The 19,978-nt window shown below is 42.0% G+C and overlaps 1 protein-coding gene and 1 pseudogene across 1 annotated transcript; both read left to right on the top strand.

Annotated features, from left to right (window-relative positions):
• The first annotated feature begins 1,738 nt into the window (after positions 1–1,738).
• Positions 1,739–16,040, top strand: LOC105450588 (TAR DNA-binding protein 43). The gene is made up of 4 exons (XM_011690522.1): positions 1,739–2,178; positions 3,191–3,360; positions 3,775–3,915; positions 10,101–16,040. The coding sequence occupies exons 1-4, from the start codon at positions 1,941–1,943 to the stop codon at positions 10,959–10,961; spliced, it is 1,410 nt and encodes a 469-aa protein (XP_011688824.1). The 5' UTR covers positions 1,739–1,940; the 3' UTR covers positions 10,962–16,040.
• Positions 16,041–16,837: 797 nt separating this feature from the next.
• On the top strand, positions 16,838–19,303 carry LOC105450636 (annotated as a pseudogene).
• The last annotated feature ends 675 nt before the right edge of the window (positions 19,304–19,978 follow it).

The raw sequence follows: 19,978 nt of genomic DNA, 5'->3' as shown, positions 1-19,978 counted from the left end.
GACAGACAGAGTGAGATTTTTCGTCCTATTTTGACTTTTGCCTAACTTTTTATGTTCACTTGTTTGTTCCTTATTATTTTTATTGTGCTGATTGCAAACCCTAATTCTTTACTTTTATTTGAACATAACCGGGAAAAAAAGTTCCGTATAATATTATATATGTAATTATAGGTATGCAAAATATGTTCATATATAATTCTTTCCTTTGTAAAATTATTCTTTAACACAAAATTAATAATAATAATAAGGAATAAATATAAAAAATAATTAAAAGAATAATTTTTACATTGTTTTTTTTTTTACAAAAAATCAAGTTTGAAGAACGTTTGAAGAAAGTTTGAGAAAAATTGTTCATATATAATTATATCTGTATATTTTTAATCACTTATATATGATTATATATATAAGCAATTTTTCTCATTTCTTCAAACTTTATTTTTTGTAAACAAAAAACAATATAAAAATTATTCTTTTAATTATTTTTTATGTTTCCTTCTTCTTATTATCAATTTTGTATTAAAGAATAATTTTACAAAGGTAAAAAACATTTGGACATATTTTGTATATAATTATATATAAGTAATTACATGTGGAACTTTTTTTTCCAGGTAAATATTTATTGTGGCGCCATCACAAAATTACAATCGGAACTGTTCAATGCGTTCGTTCGCGTCGTTATCATAGAAATTTATAAACTTCGCAGTCGATAACAAAACTCGCCAAATCGCACTCACACAACGATAATTCAAGTTAACAAGATATATACCAGTTTCTTAAAATTTTCCTTGCTTCAATGACAATCATTATCAAACAAAAATTCAAGATCCTTTACCTGGTAATCGTATATCTCATAAAGACGCAGACTAATTAATATCGCTGGTTCGCCCTTCATTGTTAATAATTAATCCGTTTGCGACGACACGGGCGGTGCAAAAAAATGCGGCTGTCCCGTACCATTTTGCGGGCCGGCGCGCGGCTTTCCCGTCGCCGGGGAAGCGGCGCGTGTCATCCGGCGTGTCCCGCACGCCGGAAAATCGATGGCGCGCGGTCGGTCGACCGGCGCCATTGCGCCGATTGCGCGCGGCGCGGCGCGGCGCGCTCGACGGGTGGTATTCCTACGCGCCCGGCCGCGGCGCGACGCTGATCCGCGACGAGCATCCAGATCCGCGCGCCGCACGCCGCGCGCGACAAGAGATCGTAGGGCGCGCGAGATCGTTGCGATCCGATTTCTCGCCGTCGCGAGTCGCTCGCGGGCACGACGGATCGTCGAGCGGATACCGGCCCGCGGAGCGGGGAGCTAATCGCCCGTGGGATCGCGTCGCCAAGTGGAATTTTCCAGATCACGTCGGTCGGCGCGGCCGCGCCGCTTCCGGTGGCGCCAGCGGCGACACACCGCCGCCGAGCCGACCGACCGACCCGCCGTCGTGACGTCGTCAGAGAGCCGAGAGAATCGGAGAAAGAGGCAGAAAGAGGTGCGGTGGTTGCGTGACTGGGTGCGAGCGAGTCGTGGCGCGTGTGTGTTTGTTGTGTTGTTTTAAGCGTAAGAGAGCGAGTTTCGCAAGGTTCCCCGTGCCCTCCGCCTTTTCGGGTGAATAATACGCCGAACACGAAGCGGGCGAGGGAAAAAAAACGACCTGGGTCGCGGAGTATCGGGAGAAACGAGAGGAAGAAAGAGTGAGAGAGAGAGAGAGAAAGAGAACGCACGCGCGAGAGAGAAAGAGAGCGAGCGAGAGAGAAAGAGTGAGTGAGAGAAAGAGAGAGAAAGAAGGGGAACACGCGTCGCGCAGGGAGCGCGAGGGAGAGAGGGAGAGACCCAAGCCGGAGAGACACAGACAACAGCGGTCGCAGCACCCGCGGCAGCAGCAGTGTCGCCGTCCGATTGGCGAGGGGATCGCAGCTCGCGTGTCGTCGACGACGAGAGACAAGCCTAGGTCGCCACGATGTCGTCCTACATCCAGGTAGCCGAGGACGAGGGCGAGGAGCCGATCGAGCTGCCGACCGAGGACGACACCACGCTCCTGCTCACCACCCTGTCCGCCCAGTTCCCCGGCACCTGCGGCCTCAAGTACCGCAATCCGGAGTCCCGTACGATGCGCGGCGTCCGGCTGGTCGACGGCCGTCTGCATCCGCCCGAGAACGGCTGGGGCAAGGCGATCTACTTCTGCGTATTTCCCAAAGGTACAAAAAACAAAAATTTTATAAGTTACGCGTACACACATACGCGCGCGAGCGCGCGCGCGCGTACCTTCCCCCTCCCCCTCCCCGTCCCGCGTCCACCCGCGCGGTATTTTTAACGTGGTGGCGCTGCGCTCGCGGCGTCGACGTCGAAGAAGCCGACCTGCCGCCGCCGCCGTCGTCATCGTGAGATCGGTTGATCGCGAGGACGACGGCGACCGGCGCTTCCGCGGCTTCCATGATGCTCCCCCTCCTCACGGACGGGAGAGGACCGGGACACCGCGAGCGAGACCGCTCTCGGGACCGCTCCTGTCCCACCGTGGCGACGCCGCGCGCGAACCCGCCGCCTCGACTCCTGGAGCCTAGCCGGTCGATAAGAACGATGCTCTGAGATGACCTACGTTCGAACTCCTTTAATCATTTTGTCAATCAATTTCTGTAATATTTTGCTAACGTGGACGGAATTCATCCAGGCTCTCTCGTTTGACGCGTGGAAAGAAAAAAAGATCTCGGGGAGAAACGAATTGCGATTGGAAATTGTGCCGGTTGAATTACAAGATATCAAGTTGATTCGAAGTTCGAAACTCGAGTTGTCTCGAAACATCCTGTCGGGCAGCAATTATTCCTCTAATTGTGTATCTGTTGCATTCGATGAGATGCTGGGTCATTTCGGAGATGCTTTCCCATGTGTTCGTCTACTTTAATTTGTCTATTTAATAATAATGAATATTAATAATTATAATGAATATTAATCGGCTAAATGGAATAACGTTTTTATGGCCCATAAGACTGTATTCGAATCGGCTTCGTTGGCAAATCGAAAAATGTCACGTTTGACGAATGTCAAAGAATTAGTATGAATCAAATATCTTCAAACTGTGTTTTTCTTTCTTTTTTTTTTTCATTTCTTTCTCTGCAATTTTCGTTTTTCTTTCTCCATTCTTTTTACTTTTTTTTTTCTCTCTGCAAATCATCACGAGCCGGTTAGGCGTGAACGTCTATTATGTCTTTTCAGAGAACAAACGTAAATCTGATGACAATTTGGAAAATTCCACAGCTAAGACTAAAAGAATGGAAACGAAGTTACGTTGCACTGACTTGATTGTACTTGGTTTGCCGTGGAAAACTACCGAACAGAACTTGCGCGAGTATTTCGAAACGTTTGGTGAAGTACTGATGGCACAGGTGAGTCTCCGCGTTTACTCAAGTTTTGCGCTTGGGCTTTTGGAAACACTAACACTTGGATCTCGCGTCTTGCTGCACTAATAATTATTTTTATTGTATCCCCGTAAGCCTACTGATCCGTTAGATAAGTAAGAAAGTAATGTCATGCTTATTAAGTAACTTGTTAAGTACAACAAAAGTATTCAAAACTGACAATATTTAACTATAATTGTAATAAATAATTGAATGCAATAAATGAATAAAAAACTATAATAAATAGTCGTAATTAGGTGAATATTTATCTGTTTCATGCGTGCATCAATAAGTGTACTATTGAAGTGCAAACGATAGAAATGCAAAATACATATTGTTCGCATAAGCACAGTGTTATGTACTCTCTGGCTATGAAAGATCAAAGTTAAAATCCTGTCGTAGGTAAAGAAAGATGCGAAATCCGGCCAAAGCAAAGGATTTGGTTTTATACGGTTTGGAAGTTATGAGTCGCAGTTGAGATGCCTCGCTCAACGTCACATGATAGATGGCAGATGGTGCGATGTCAAGGTTCCTAACAGTAAGGTAAGAACATAACTCCCACTTGCGGATCCTATGATTCTTTCTGCTACCTTTTTACCGCTTTCTCGAATGTATAAGAAAATCTTGAAAGGACGTTAAATCGGTGATGCACATTTAAAGCACTTGGGAGCGAATAAGTCATTTTAAAGGCAATAGGAGATAACTGAAGGAGATTTCGTATTTTTGTCAGAAAGTGAAACAGTGCTGCAATTCTTTATACATTTTTTTTAATTCAGTTATTTGTCAATAGAGTTTTCACATATTCTGTTATTGGAGATATTAACTGAATAGTAAAATTTATATTTAATATCACCGCTAACAATCAATTATTGATCGTAAATTGCTACAACTTTAAAAATAAAAATAGAGTGTATGATAGATGAATATAGAATGATACAAAAATTTATAATTGATTTTGTTAAACAATTGCTTTCTATATTGTTTCTAAAATGACATATTCTCTCTCTCTTTCAAGTACACCTGCCTTCAATCTGTACATATTTTCGAAAATGAAAAAATTATAGCAAAATTTATAATTAAGTTATCAAAATAATTTTATTATCGTATTTTATGGCTTTTTAGCAAGATTATCCCTTTTTTTATTTGATAAGTCTAATATTGACCTAATCGAGTTCATTAAAATACAATTAATTGATTCAGCACCGTTGCCTATGTTATATAATTGGACATAAAAATAAGCTGAATGAATTTTTATCTTTATTTTGGCTGATGAATGCGGATTTATTTTCTTTTTTTTCCTTGTGTTAACCTTGGAAGTCATAAGAGAAAAATAAAAAAAAAACTTACAGATAAAATAAAAATTAATATCTAGTTTGCAAACATTATATCAAGAATCACTTTTAATTTCGATTGTAGCCATGTGTGTGAATGTCTTTATGTATCTTTACTTTCGAAGATGTGTACAGATATGAATACACGTGTAAATCTTTCAAGTAGAAGATGGAATGTCGTGTGAAAGACAATCGGCTAAAAAAAAAAAGAAAAAAAAACTGATAAGCTTTACGACTGTGGATACGGATAATACCTTATCTTACGAGCTTTCTGTCTATCTCCATTTTTATCATATAAATGCTTTAATTGCGAATGTCAATATTTTCTCACATTCCTTGAATATGTTATTTTTACGTATATGAGAACATATATATTTCTCTGTGTGTGGTGTAAATAGGTGAATGTGCGAACGGCTATAAGAGTGGTGGAATTTATATACAGTAAGAATGCAAAATGTCTGTATGTATGAATGTATGTTTATACGAGTGTGGTGCGTGAGCCCGGTGAGCGAGAGAGCGACGTTCAATGGTGTGTGCTTGCGTGAACATGTAAATAATAACTCGTGTGTTTGTGTGCCTCTGTGGAAAACGGTATGAGATCTCTTTTAGGCGAGTGAAATTAATAGTCCTGGCGTGTGAGAGAGACGTTGCAACGGAGAGAGAGAAAAAAAAATGACTCGATAGAAACGTTACATATCCAACTTGAACGGCAGGCCTTAACCGTCGTGTTTTTGTTATTATCTTTCTCAAGATTTATTTCTCGAGAGAGTGGCCGAGGCTTTCGCAAGCCTCGATCACGACAAATGAGAGAAATTAAGAAAAAAAAAAAAAAAAGATCCTCAGACGACCTAATAATCTTTGACGCTGATAAAAACCAAAATACTCGCTGAATCACGTTAGCAATTCCCCCGACGAGCACCACGCGTGTATGAGATTATGAGAAGGAATGTATCGCGGCGCACATTTGAGACGAGAAGCGCTTAAACCGAAGGTTTAAAGACCCCGATATATATTTTCACGTTTTCGAGCGCGCGTGTCTTCCTGAGTACATGAAATATATACATATATTGTAACGGGTATGAGCTTTGTGTGTTCTGAAGTATGTAAAGATGCGGGATCTTGCAGTCGCGCATGAGGTATGTCTCAGCCGTGGAAAGAGCCAATTCCTTAGAGTTTCGCGAATTCGCGCGAGCCGGCCGTTTACGTGATTACGGGAAACGATCCAGCCTCTAGCTGAGCTTTTGCGAGAGCCGCGATGCGTCGTTATCGATACACCCCGAGGTAAGTCCCGAGACACAATAAGTGTAGTAAGCCTTGAAGATCCGTCTACAATGAGAGTGGTAAGCCGTAAGAAATTGACCAATCACAGTCGATTATTCTTCTCGTATTCGACTGTGATTGATCAATTTCTCACGGCTTACGACTCTCATGGCAGATGGACCTTTAAGTCGTAAGAAATTGACCAATCATAATCGATTATTCTCTTCAAATTCAACTGCGTTTGGTCCATTTCTCACGGCTTTTGAGGCTCGCAACGTCTATTGTGTTTCGGGGACTAATAAAACGCGCCGCTCTTAGAGTCTCTCCGGAACGTGTGTGAGGTCGCGTGACAAAGATCTTGGGAAAGAGTTCTTTTTTTTCGAAAGAACTCACCCCGAGGCGAGTGCCGAGGTGGAGTGCGTTAAATCAGGAATGAAAAAAACTCTCGCGAATGAATGGCGCGCTCACACGTCGTCCGTGATGGTCGCACGTTTCAGCGCGGAAGGTAGAATTCTGCGCTGCGAAAATCGTTTACGTTCGCGCATGTGTTCCACCGGTTTTTTTTTGTTTTGTTTTTTTTTTCTTCCACCGGCGGGGAAGTATCGAGACCGTATTCGAGTTACGCGGTGTTGTTTTTTGAGAGAGGCGTGTGCCGCCGCGTGTGCGCATCGGAGCGTTGAGCGGGAGCGAATGCGCGTATGTGTGCTTGCAGCATTCACGATCCCAAAGTGTCTGTATGTGATTGTCGAGGGCTGGTGTAATCTGGTTGCAGAATATTGATGGATTAATGATGGCACGTCAGTATGATACGGGTAAGCACGGTAACGAGTGCTACCGACCTATACCGGTGCACACGCCGAGTAGTCGCCGAGTGCCGGCGTCGAAGCCGTACGTAGCCAGCGTCGTAAACTCGTCGTCCGAGGCCACTGCTCCGCCCCCGAGCGCGCCACCCCCGAGATACGACTCGGAGTACGATTACAAAACCACACACTACCCGTCGTATCCCCCGAATTATCCTTACGACGATAACAAGTACAAGTACGAGGGCGGCGGCGGCGGTGGCGGCGGCGGCGGCGGCGGCGGCGGCGCCGCCGGTGGTGGTGGCGGTGGCGGCGGTCAGCAGCAGGCCGCCTACAACGCCTACAACGAGAAGCCGGGCTACGCCACCTACGAGGAGTCGTCCGCCGCCTACGATTCCCGCGGCGGCTACATGCCGCCACCGCATGCGAACGCCGCCGTCGCCGCCGCCGCCGCCGCGGCGCCCGTTAATCCCGCGTATCCGCCCTCCGACGCCGAGTACGGGCCGCGGTATTACGGCGAGGGACGCGCCGCCGCCTATCCGGTCGACGGCTGTACCCCGGAGCAGTACGACAAGGGCAGGTACAGCAGTTACGGGTACGAGCAGCGGTACTACTACGACCAGGCCGCCGACGGCCGTTACGCGACGGCGGCGGCCGACTGCAGATACGAGGTGCGGTACTCGGACGCGAGGCACCCGGACGGCCGGCACATGCCGGCGGCCGACCCCGGCCGGGAGGCGGACGTCTGCCGATACGTGGACAGCCGCGAGATGGACCGGAGGTACGTCGTCGACGGCAGGGGGGAGCCCGTCGTGGACGGCAGATACGCGATGGACGGCCGCGTCGAGGTCGACGGCCGCTACGCCGCCACGTCGGACGGCCGCGATCCGGTCGACGGCAGATACGCCGACCCGGCGGCGAGATACCCGGCGAAGGAGAACTACTACGATCGCTATTACAAGCACCGGCCGTCGAGGGATCATCACGTCGCGGACACGTCAAGATACTGAAGAGGAAATTCGTAATTACAATCAGTCATGTTTTAATGGGAATACCAGATACCATGTGTACACGCGACGGCGATGATTCTTTCTCCCCAGGATTCAATGTACATTCCACGCACGTATTATACCACGCATCTATGAGCGCAATGATTGTTGATATTATCGACACACGTGTCCATATGTCTCTTGACATTCTGGCGGATTTTTCTTCGTTAGCATGAGGCTCGAAAAATTTGTATGAATGAATGTTGAAAAGTATTCGGTATGTCGATGCGGTTTATTAAAATCAGAAATATTTATTTTACATGATGTTATGCATTATAATTGCGTAAAATACGTATACAATTTTTTTTTACGATTATTGAATATTTATTAATGTCTGACGTGTGACTTATTAAACGCTTTTTTTTTTATTGCTGTGTTCGTGTTGCAAAAAGCAAATCGATATTTCTTATACAAAGAGACAAGAGGCCAAATCTCTGATGATATTAATGTTTTACCGTCTTATTTTCTTTCGTGTTATTTTGGATTTTGTTATTTTGTTATTGATGTAAAGAGAGCGTAATCAAGTTGATCACGGATTGTCTTAAGGAATATTGATAGTAACGAAAGAGATGCGTGGTATAAAGATTTGAGACTTTATAGAATTTTTTTTCGCAAGCTGCTTTCAAAACTCTTGACTTTACATTACTCGTTTAACTCACATATTTTTAAGTTTAAGAATATCAAGCACGCATCACGTGCATTTAATTTTATAATCTAAATTATCTTTATTGTGCAACTTAAAAATCGAAATTTAAACATCTTTAGACAAGAGTAGTATGTATGCAATAACACATTGCTGTGACATACATAAATAATGGGAAAATCGCAAATTATAGTTTTAGAAAATAACACAGGCTCTGCGAAATTAAGGGTTCTAAAAGAAACAAGTAGTATTGATTTCCTACGTAAATTGGTCGTTGACTTCGAATTTACCAGCGAAAAGTGCCTATTAAATTAGGTTTTTGAGACATATGTGCCAAAAACTGAATTTTGCCATTTTTAAGGTGTTAATATGACTGACCAAATTATGTTTTTAATATTCTCTCAGCAGCTCAGCGCTTTCATAAATATCTTGTATCTTTAAATAACGATTTTTTTTTCGTTGAGTTACGAAAGTTTCAAGATGGAAACTTTTCGACAATAAGGCTATGTACTGCGAAGTAGTGAAAATTCGGCAATTCTCGTATTCTGCTACTTGCTTCTTTCAAGACCCTTAATTTCGCAGGCCTGTGTAATTGTATGTTTTCTTTTTGCAAACTCAACTTATTTTATTAGTCTGTTCATAAAAGAATCAAAATATTAATCAAAACATTAATAAGAAATTTCGTATATTTTATATCAAGATCTGAATAAAATACGAGATAAAAAAAAAGATAAAATGTTTCGTAAACATTTCAAATTTTATTCTGATTTCATAAATTTTTGATCTATACATTTTTTATGACCTTTTGACATCACTATATAATCTAATCATTTTTTCCATAATCTTATCAAGCTTTTCGATAACTGTACGCACAATAGAGATAATTTAGATCGTAAAGATAAATGGATTCATCTCGTATACAATCGATCGAGTTAACACATCAAGGAAAAAGCATTTATATATTCCCATTAATTCATGGTGTTTGTTAAATATAACAGATATGTTGTCTAATGGTAGAGATAATTAGTCTGGAATATAACTGTTCACACATTTTATCAGATATGTGCTTATTCAAATCAAGACGGTGTAATGTAGCATGAGATTCTCTACATTGTGAACACAAATGAAAAAAAAAAAAGACAATTGTACAGATTGATGCATGGATTTCAAGTGGTCATAGTGCTTAAGTGTTCATTATATAACATATGTGGATTTACATATATATAAATCGAGCCAAGCCGGCGTCTTTTCTTGAAACCGACAAAAATATAAATATTTAAGAAATTTTCTATATTAAAAACTTGACGTTTAGTGCAGATTAATTGCAATCGACGGAACGTTAGAGTCCTAAGCCGAGAAGCGAGAAGTTGCACCTTGCGTGTTCCAACGGAACCACATTGATTGTGTGTAATATGCATGCGATATACACTCGATGTAAGCCCATAATGTATATATATATATACCCTATGTTACGTTTTTTTTTTACCGTTTTCTGTCGAACGTTGCCACACAACGAACGTTTACCTCGCAGCGATTCTACCGCCGCCGGTATTGTGAGTAATGTGCACTGTACGCAAGTTTTGAACTTGTATTAAAACCGTGAAAACCACAGTCGTACATATTTGATAATTGCGTTTGTGTGTAGGAAGGAATGATTCAGCAAGTTCCCTGCAAGGTTTTCGTCGGCCGCTGCACAGAAGATCTAACCGCGGACGATCTACGAGATTATTTCTCCAAATTCGGCGAGGTCACGGACGTGTTCATCCCGAAACCCTTCCGCGCGTTCTCGTTTGTCACTTTCCTAGACCCCGAGGTCGCCCAGTCGCTCTGCGGCGAAGATCATATTATCAAGGGCGTCTCGGTACACGTCTCGAATGCCGCGCCCAAGTCCGAGGGCAACAATAAGAATTTCAATAATCAAGTGAACTCGAACATGCGGGGCGGCAGGGGCGCGCCGGGACCCGTCGATAATAACGTGCAGGGCAATTATCAGGGCAACCGTTACATGGGCCATTCGGGCAACAACATGGGCCCGAATGGCTGGAATAATCCGGGTAACCGCGGTAACCTCGACATGCCGAATCTACAGGCTCTCGGTATCACCGGGCAGAACAACGGCGGCGGTGGCGGGGGCGGTATGTCAAACCCGCTGGCGATGGGTGGTCTGAATCTGTCCGCGTTGCCGGTCAACCCGGCGCTGGTGGCCGCCGCCCTGAACCAGGCGTCCTGGGGTCTGATCGGCAACCTGCAGAACCAGGGAAACGACCAGGGTTATTCGAACCAGCCGGGCCCACCGGGCCAGCCGCCCTCCGGTAACAACAGCATCGGCAACAGCGGCAACTCCGGCTTCCTCAGCTGGATGAACCAGGGCGGCGGCGACGGTAACACCGGCAACCCCGGCACCGGCGGCCCCGGGCCGAATAACCCGAACGCGTCCCAGGGCGCCTGGCAGAATCACCCGGGTCAGCGCGACCAAAAGTCGAATACCTTTCTCAAGTACGAGTAAATTCAATCGGGGCCGTGGGTCTACTCGTAAAACCAAACGGATCCTCCATCCACGGGTCCCGACGCAGCAACCATAAACGCGAACGGTGGTACACTTTGTGGATGAGGTCGACGCTCGCACTTTTTTTTTCTTTTTACCAAACAAAAAAAAAGGTCGCGTCGACCTCGTGCAGAGAAAGAAAGGAAAATTAAAAGAAACGAGAGCCAGAGCCTATAGTACGTTGACGTTTTTTCTAATGTTTTGCACTAATCGCCACTGCGTGTATTATAATATTTCGAGAACCCTCCCCCCCCCCCCACCCCACTCTCTCTTACTGGTTTGACAAATTAGCACAATTCCGTTCGTTGAATGAAGGTTTAGGTTAAACGACAAGTAAGAAGAAGGCGGATAGCTCCGATCGTTATATGATGTGCGCCTGATTATTTTTTTGCGCGTCATATCTCCCTGGTGTGAGGGCGTGCGACGAACAGCGGCGTGAATAAAATCGATACGTGAATGAAGTTGATGTGTGAACACAGAGCGTTATCTGTATACGGCAAGAATGAGATTGCATGATCGAGTATACATTTATATTGTTTAGCATAATAATTGGTGAACTGTGTAACTTAACATATGTGTGAGACACTTGACCGAGATTTTTTGCGGCCTGAGAAGACTTGAGCTGCTTCAGCATTTATCCCAACCCCCAGTGAAGTGTGTATATCAAGGTATATATATTTCCTACTCAAGACGAAATTACTGCCGCACAGACGTACAGGGAATAATTGCAGCTACAATCGCATCTACATTGTTTCTTCATTTTATTTAAGCATACAACATTCTCTCTCTTTCTCTCTGTCTCTCTTCCTCTCTCGAGCAATTACTAAATTACATGGGAAGTTGGAAATAGCTGAAGTCTTCCTTCGCCGCAAGTCTCTTTGATAGAGGGGGCTTTAGTAAATATTTACTTAATAGCGTTCGTTGAGATACTGGCTTTCTATCTAACCACACTTTTTATTTAAACCGTTAATTAAATTTTCTCTCCGCGAACCTACGTCAAAAATTTTGACGCGGCGGGAGAACCTTGATTGATCGCCTCGGTTACGAATCGAGATTATTTGTAACAGGCGATCGATCTAATGGGTGCAATGTGGTAATAGATGAAACTGTAGACCAAAGCCAATTAATTTTGTTATATCGATTCAAGATCCGCGCCGAAATTGCTAGACGTTGTTTGTAATTAAAAAGCGTTATATATTACAATATATAACCTCGCCATCGCGTTTTTCAACATACTGTACAGGGTATTTCATTTCTTGCTCGTTACTTTTTAACGGATAGATTTCTCGATTATTTTAGATAATTTTTTTTTCTCGCCTCGATGTAATTCCGGAGATCCTAGAACTTTGTTGCTGCGCGAACAGACTTCTCTCGCGTCGGGATACTCTGCGCTTCAAAGCTCCGCAGCCGTGATATATATTTTTTTTCTTTCGCCATAACATCTAGCAAAAAATGTTTTCGACGTGGGTAACAACTTTATTTCGTAATTCTCTATATAATATATTCGCCGTTGTAGCGAAAGTACGTTATTTAAAAATATTTATTTCAGAAGACGCTAAATAATAAAATGAAACAACTTGAACATAAAACCTAATGAATCGTGCGAGATAATAAGAATTACGAAAAAAGAAAAAAAAAGAAATACGTTTATCTCTGAAGAGAGATAATCGACAGATGAAATAGAAATTTAGTATTTATTGTTTTAGGCATTAAGTGGACCGAAAATTTTCTTTGGTTGTGTGGTACAAAGTTACCTCCGTTGAAAGAATCTTATCTCTATTTTGCAGCACTTTTTACCTGCGAAAGATTAACGTTTTTCCAAAAAAAAAAAAAAACCTGATCTTTAGAAGGAACGTACAAATTGCGAATGATATGTCTGAGAGTGTATGAATGTGTCAGAATTGCGCGCGCGCAACACACCTGGAGGTTGATCGCAGCTATCCGTATTGTATATTATTATTATCATCGATTTGAACTTCTGTTTCAAATATCTCAAATGTAACACATAAATAGCTTATTATGTGAGAATTTTACACTAGTGTGCAGGTGTGTCAAAATTATTGATCGATTGTGTGTGAAAGAAAATCGTTTGAATTGGAAATCGGATTTTTTTCCATTTTTAATTGAGTGATTTGAAGTAAGCGGGAAGAGAAGATGTTTAGATGTCTCTTATATGTCTGTGTATAATGTGTCGATAAGTTTTGAATGAAATAATCCTTGATGAAAAAGACTTTCGAAACTGTTTCCCGATTGAACGATAATGAAAAAAAATAACGGTAGCTTTACTGGTCGAGAGTATTTATTTTTCAAAGAAAGAAAGAAAGAAAAAGAAAGAGTCGTGTAGCGCGGAGGAAGGAAAAAATACAATTCACATCTCACAATTATAGTCAATAACTTTAACATACGAGAATAGCATCGCAATTAAACTTTTAAAAAGACCGCATTCGTATTCACCGCGAATATCACTGTATACCACGTTTAAAGGAATTAATTTAGATTGACTATTTCAGAGTACACTAATTATCTCTTATGAAGTATATTAATTGAGAGAATAAAATAATCCTTCTATATAAGAGATGTATGTACTGTTGTATGCTTTTCATTTTGTCGTATAGTGATTTCTCATCGACTTCCTTCTTTTGAGGAAAGAAAAGGAAAAAAAAAGAGCGCGAGACACTACTTAATATACAATTCTATAATGATAATAATACTCTCTCACTCTTTCTCTCTCATTATATAGCGTGAGTTCTCCCGTCGATATGCGTGTGTGCCGCGCGCGCGTTGTATAGATGAGACAGAGATAAATCCTCTAAAAAAAAAACTTTGAGAATGTCGAAAACTGGATTGTGCTCGATTGAGAGAAGCGCACGTTGTGTGTATGGCGGTTGAATGGTATCTGTTGATGGTCGTCTAAGAAAAAAAAAAAAAAAGCCTATTACCACAGGCGTGAGTTTTTACTACTAGCAAAAATGATAATGTCGTTTGTTTAGAGCACTGAGAACGCGTGTACTTGGCGGGGCGAGGTGAAGAGATGGTGACTGAGATAATAATGCATAAGGCGAGCGGGGGAGCACTGCGGTATTTAAGATGAGAATGAGCAAAAAGTCGTCCAGTGTGTGTCTGGTGTATATGTAGATCGAGAGGAGATTGTTTATACACGTAGCGTATGTAAGAAAAAGGCTAAATTATATACACACACACACACACACACACACACACGCATACACACATACATACATACATACACAGTTTTCAATGAGGAGAGATAGACGATGTGAAGTTGGTTGATTGCGCATTCTGCCACGCTATTAAGTCTATAAATTGTTAAATCGATCTACATAGAAGCTGTGGTTTAAGAGAGGACAACTTTTAAAACAGACACTGGAAAAAAAAACCGTACCAAGCTTGTCGCTGAGGCACGAATGTTCGCGCTTTTAAATTTCCCCCTCGATGTCTGAAAATCTATTTTCAGGGAGAACGTAGTTCCTTATTACGAGATACGAGAGAGGTGTAAGAAGAGAATAGAAGATAGAGTAAAGATAAAGTAACTTGATATAAGAGGTAAAAGTGAACTCGTCGATGGATGACTGTACGATGGACAATATAGCTGATCGACGGGCTCGAACATTCGTGCGTGAGCCGTCGCGATTACAGATCTACGATGGCATCTGACAATTAAGTTTGTATAGACGCATCTCCTTTTTTCTACCACCTTCCATAGATTGGAGGTACAGTGGATGTGCATGTCTTTTATCTCTTCTCGCGCGGCTTATGTTTCAACATAAGTTTCATTCTTCGATAACAAAACTCACACTGCGAATAATATAATTATTGTTGACTACTTGTTTGGCAAGAAGCAACGAGTGTTTTGTTTTCCCTTGAGAAAAAGTAAGAAATGTTGTAAAACAAGATTTCACTTAAAAAAAAAAAAAAAAAAAATTACATGTAAAGTATTAGAAAGAGGTACTTTTGTCATTGTCTCGTTTATTGGATAAACAAATTGTACATCCAAATGAATTTTTCTACCCTGTGGATTTAATTGTCAGGCCACGTATTTCAAATCGTTTGAAATAGCGATGCCTACGACACTATCTGGCACCCTCTCGTGACCCCCTCAATCGGTGAGTTTCTTCTTTTTTTTTTTTTATGGCGCGCGGGAGACGAGAGTTGCCCACTGCTCAAAGGATGCCTTGCAAAACGATTTGGAAGCGATCTGCGAAGTATGTAAATACGGATTGATATAAAGCAATTTTCATAATCGCTCACGAAAAAATGTAAACGAATTTTATTGTAGAAGTTTAGCTGTGCTCTGTAAAAGTCGCTCGGTATATTGTTGTGTCTCGTGAGAGGGAGAGAGAGGAAAATGAGAGATGAGTCCTGCGTGTGACGATGAGTCCGAGAAAGGAAAAAAAAAAAAAATACGTGTGCCGTGAAAACGTTGTCGTTGTGAGAATGTTGATTCTGATCCGTCGATCTCTCGCGGCTGTTTATATAACGGAGGGGTTTTCTCCAGCCGCGTCGCGCGAGGAGGAGGAGGAGGAGCGTCCGCGGTGAGGGGCGACCGCGCGAGTCCGGCATTCTTTTACACTTTTGAGATACACTTCCGAGCTATATACAAAAACGTGAGTCGAATGCGAATCGAGACTACCGTGGATTTTTTACCGTGTGCGAGAAACGATCTCACGATTTTTGCGCGTGCCGCCGCAACCCGTCGAGTAAAAAGAAAAAAAGAGAAAAAAAAAAGAAAGCAGCGTCCTCGCAGAGTTTTCTTGTCCGCTACAGGCAGCGAGAGCTGCGCGCGAGAATCTATTCGTAGATACGAATACGTTAGATAAAACGTCGCGCGAACGGCAATTACGTTTTCCCACTTCCGTTGCCGTTTTACGGGTTTTTGCCGTGAAATTGTAAAGCGTTTTCCCGAGTTCGCCGAGCCGATGCGAGAATACTCAACTGCTCTCCGTAACGTTTCTCCGTTGATTGTAGTGTATGTTAAATTATGCCGAGAATAAAAGACCCAAGCATCGTGGGGGTACCAATAGATTCCTCTTAACTGCGAGTCATAGCGATGCACAATCACACATCTGCCGATGGCTGTCCCAGAATTGGCGGAGGAACGTATACGGGTTTGCCTCGTGCGAGCGAGTTTGCAAACCCCGGTGTGTCGCTTGTGTGTACCTGCAGTAACTTTTGAAACCCCGAAGAAATAACGATCCATTTTGATAAGCTACAACAGTAAAAATAAATGTTTTTTTTTTGCGAATCAAGTTTCAGAGATAATGCATACATGATGAAAGTCCAGTCGTTCAATGTCAAGCTTCAACAAAATCGAAGATTTGAAACTAGAGATCTCGACCTCTTGGCGCCAAGAGATCTTGTTTGGTATTTTTTTTTCTTTTCGCACCAATTTTGGGACAGCCAGGCTACTATCCGGCCAGTCCGAAAAAATTATCGCGCTTATACGAAACCGTTTCAATACAATATTATTATATACATCCTTGGACATGAAGAAATATTTAATTTATCCTACATAAACAATCTGGATGTGATCTCGTAGCGAAGCTGCTCTCGAGATTTGCGTGTGTAAAAATCTTGGATTCTTTTTTACGTAACTCGCGTTCACCTTGTCGACCTCGTTGTAAGGAGCGCAGAGTCGCGCGCGTTCAATTTGAGGAAAAGAAAAAAAAGCAGCGAGGGGACGGGACGTTAGGGCGACCGTTTTGCAATTGTAGAGCTGGGTAAAAAAAAAAATGCGAGTGGAAGGGTTTCGAAGGGGGTAAAACTGTAGTAAACAGAGCCGCCGGTAGCCGGCCTTTCCGGCGATGGCTGAATGAAGACCGATGACTGAAGGTAAACGTAAGGCTACGGAAACGTCCGCTGATCCTCGAAACAGGTGATTACATGATCTGACATTTATTTCTCTTTCATGAACGCCTCACCCATCAAACGATTACGAATATAGAATAATCACCCTCATCGACACTCTGGCTTTCTGCAGTTTTTCGAAAAGTTAATTTTTGTCTACCGATATAATTTTTTTTGTTCTCCCCTCCCATTTAATAAGTCGTCATCCGCGCGTTCGCCACATCCGCAACATTTTCTTCCCGAAGCAGGAAAGAGACAACCCCCTCCCCCCTCTGGCTAGTCGCATACAATAATTTTTATAAGGAGAAAAATAATGCAGTAAATGCCTGGCGTTTGTCGAGTTATATTTTTCTTGCGAAACACGCGGTTTGTTTCTTCGCTTACTCTGCTTTGTGATGTAATTTAGCTCGGTGATTTTTCGCGACGTTCACCTCGATCCTTCTTCGGAGGAACGCAGAACGCCGACGAGGCGTTTCCCCGCGTAATTTTGCTAATTTGCTGCCGTTTCGCTTCGCTCGGCGAAGCCGCGTTTTCCGTCTCCCACGCAAAAGTTACACGCGTGACTCTCAACGCTTCCCTTTTAACGTTTTATTTTATTTTATTTTTTTATTTTTTGTTTGGAAAAAAATCACATGCCGTGTGACACGCGTTACAAAACGCCGCGCGGGCCAGTTAACAATCCTCACAGATATCACCGACCCCGGGGGATGGCTGAGACTTGCAGACCACATACACTTTTCGCGCCTTGTTCGCTCATCCTCGGTCGCGAGCGCGAGAGTCCCGATGGAGCCCGAGCGTCACACCAACCGATCTCGGGAAATGTGAGTCTTCGTTTTCCGTTTGAAAAAAAAAAAAAAAAAAAGAAAAAATACACTCACACACACGTACACCTGCGGCGGAGAGAGTGTGTTTACCGTTCCCGTTTTCTCGTCCTGGACCAGCCGCCGTCTCGAGAGGCGCCGCAAAAAAAAATTGGAATGTTAGTACTCTTTAGTTAGCTTGGTCCCCGCCCCCGAGTACCCCGGTGAACACCGGACACTAATCCTGTACGATTCTGTTCAACAGCCTGGGTGAATATATATGTGGATGGTTGATGTCCGTGAACGTACCTCTTGGATGGAACAATAAAAAAAAAAAAAATAAAGTAAAATAAAAAAAAAAGATACGAACGAGCAAGTGGTTGGCGCAAGTTTTTGATGATGCAAGTGGTGGAAGGACGCGAAAGAGCGAGCGAGCGAGAGAGAAAGAAAGAAAGGAAGAAAGAAAGGGAGGTGAAAGGATTCTGGAGATGAGAGAGTAAAAGGAGAGAGAGAGAGCGAGAGAGGGAGTATATATTTTTGCAGGCTAATAGAATTTGATGGGATGATGGTGATGAGGATGAGGATGAGGATGAGGATGATGGTGATGATGATGATGATGATACACTGCGCCGAGAGAAGTTGCTAGGCAAGTGTGGAGCGAGTGCTTTTTTGAAAGCGTGGGGGAGTTTTTTTCGTAAGCGTGACTGCGTGAAGCACAAAACGTAAAAAGCCCCCCCGGGAGGGGGGCCCCCCGCTAGGACGGCCTTCTAATGCCTTAACCGCGGCCTTTTGCTTTCAGATTGCGAGAGCGTACAACGTCGCGCACAACTGCGGCGACTGCGGTTGATCGCGACACTGATTAATCCGCGCTCGCTCTCGCGTGTAAGGAAGAGACAGATAAGAGAGAACGCACATCTGAGGCAGAGAGTGACGCGGACGTAAACTTACGTTTTGGAAAAGTCTACTTAATTTTCGGTGAGGTCTGCCCGCCTGGAGGGCTGTTATAACTCCCGACGATCAAGCTGCGGCAGGGGACAAAACGCGCGCACGATTAAAGTAATTATTCACTTGCATTATCCATACAAAACTTAACTTTCGTTGTTTCGAGTGGAATTTTTAAGCAGATTTGAATTTTTAACTCGAGACTCATTGACAAGCAATCTCGATTGAAACTGAAACGCTATTATTGATTAGAAGTATGTAAAATTATATATTATGTATATAATAAAATTTCATTTATTATTATTTAAATCTTTGTAAATTTACTTTCACTAGGTATTTACATTGTTTATGTAATTTTACGGTATACGCCTATTATATTGTTAAATAGAGAAATTGTAATATATCAATAAAAGTTGATTTCCAAAAACGCAAATACTTTTCGCTTACATATAAGAATAAATTTCATTTATTCTTGTTTCAGATTCAATGATCTATTGAGAACGTCGCACGTGAGGAGGTTTCAGTATAATGCGGAGTATATATGACAAACATTAAAGCAATCGCAAGAAGATCGATCCACAAATAAAGCTGCGTATTATAATACTATGAATATTATATTGAAAACGTTCTAATTTTGTGTACGTGTGTGTATAAAATTTAGAAGTTTTTAAATAATTCTTGAAATTTCAGTTCGTCTACTGCTATTTCTTTTTTTTTGTTACCTAATCATATTCCTCTTATACTTCATCGATTCTTGTCAGTTTAAATTATCTCGATTTGAGAAACTCACTTAAATTTCATTTAAAAGTAAAAATTGTCGCAATTGCGACTTTTAGAATTTTGGATAAGTCTTATTCGGATTATATATTTACTTACAATACTTGGTTATTTTTCGAGAGTTTAAATTTTCGCGATTTAAAGTATATTTTAAGAACTTTATTAGTTTTTGAAACTTTATTTTAGTAAACGTTATTTCTTACACGATTATATGTTGCTGAAATTTATTACATTTTTAAGGATTAAATTTCTCTCGATAACTAAGGTTTAATGATGATAATTAGAAATTATACAAATTGATCAATTTGCACAATTGTATGCGTTGACAAGTTTATGACTTTACTGATTGCCAGAAAATACTCAACCCATCTTTCTAATTATCGACAAAAGATTAGTTCTTCGAAAATCAGTTAATTTGAATTTTTAACTCGACTCATTGGCAGCAATCTTGATTGAAACTGAACGCTATTCGTTGAAAGTGTGCAAAATTATATATATATTTATATATTTATATATTTTTTATTTTTATATTATATATTTATTATGTATTATACGTAATAATAAATTCCATTTATTATTGTACTTAATTCATCAGAA

Source organism: Wasmannia auropunctata, unplaced genomic scaffold, assembly GCF_000956235.1.
Source record: "Wasmannia auropunctata unplaced genomic scaffold, wasmannia.A_1.0 LD336060.1, whole genome shotgun sequence".
Taxonomy (NCBI): domain Eukaryota; kingdom Metazoa; phylum Arthropoda; class Insecta; order Hymenoptera; family Formicidae; genus Wasmannia; species Wasmannia auropunctata.
This window is presented reverse-complemented; position numbering and strand designations above follow the sequence as displayed.

Bases quoted from the DNA above. Each gene is read 5' to 3' on its own strand.
- LOC105450588 (XM_011690522.1), top strand. From the start codon at position 1,941: ATGTCGTCCTACATCCAGGTAGCCGAGGACGAGGGCGAGGAGCCGATC. The intron at 3,361-3,774 runs GTGAGTCTCCGC...ATCCTGTCGTAG, and splicing joins GTGAAGTACTGATGGCACAG to GTAAAGAAAGATGCGAAATC. The intron at 3,916-10,100 runs GTAAGAACATAA...GTTTGTGTGTAG, and splicing joins TCAAGGTTCCTAACAGTAAG to GAAGGAATGATTCAGCAAGT.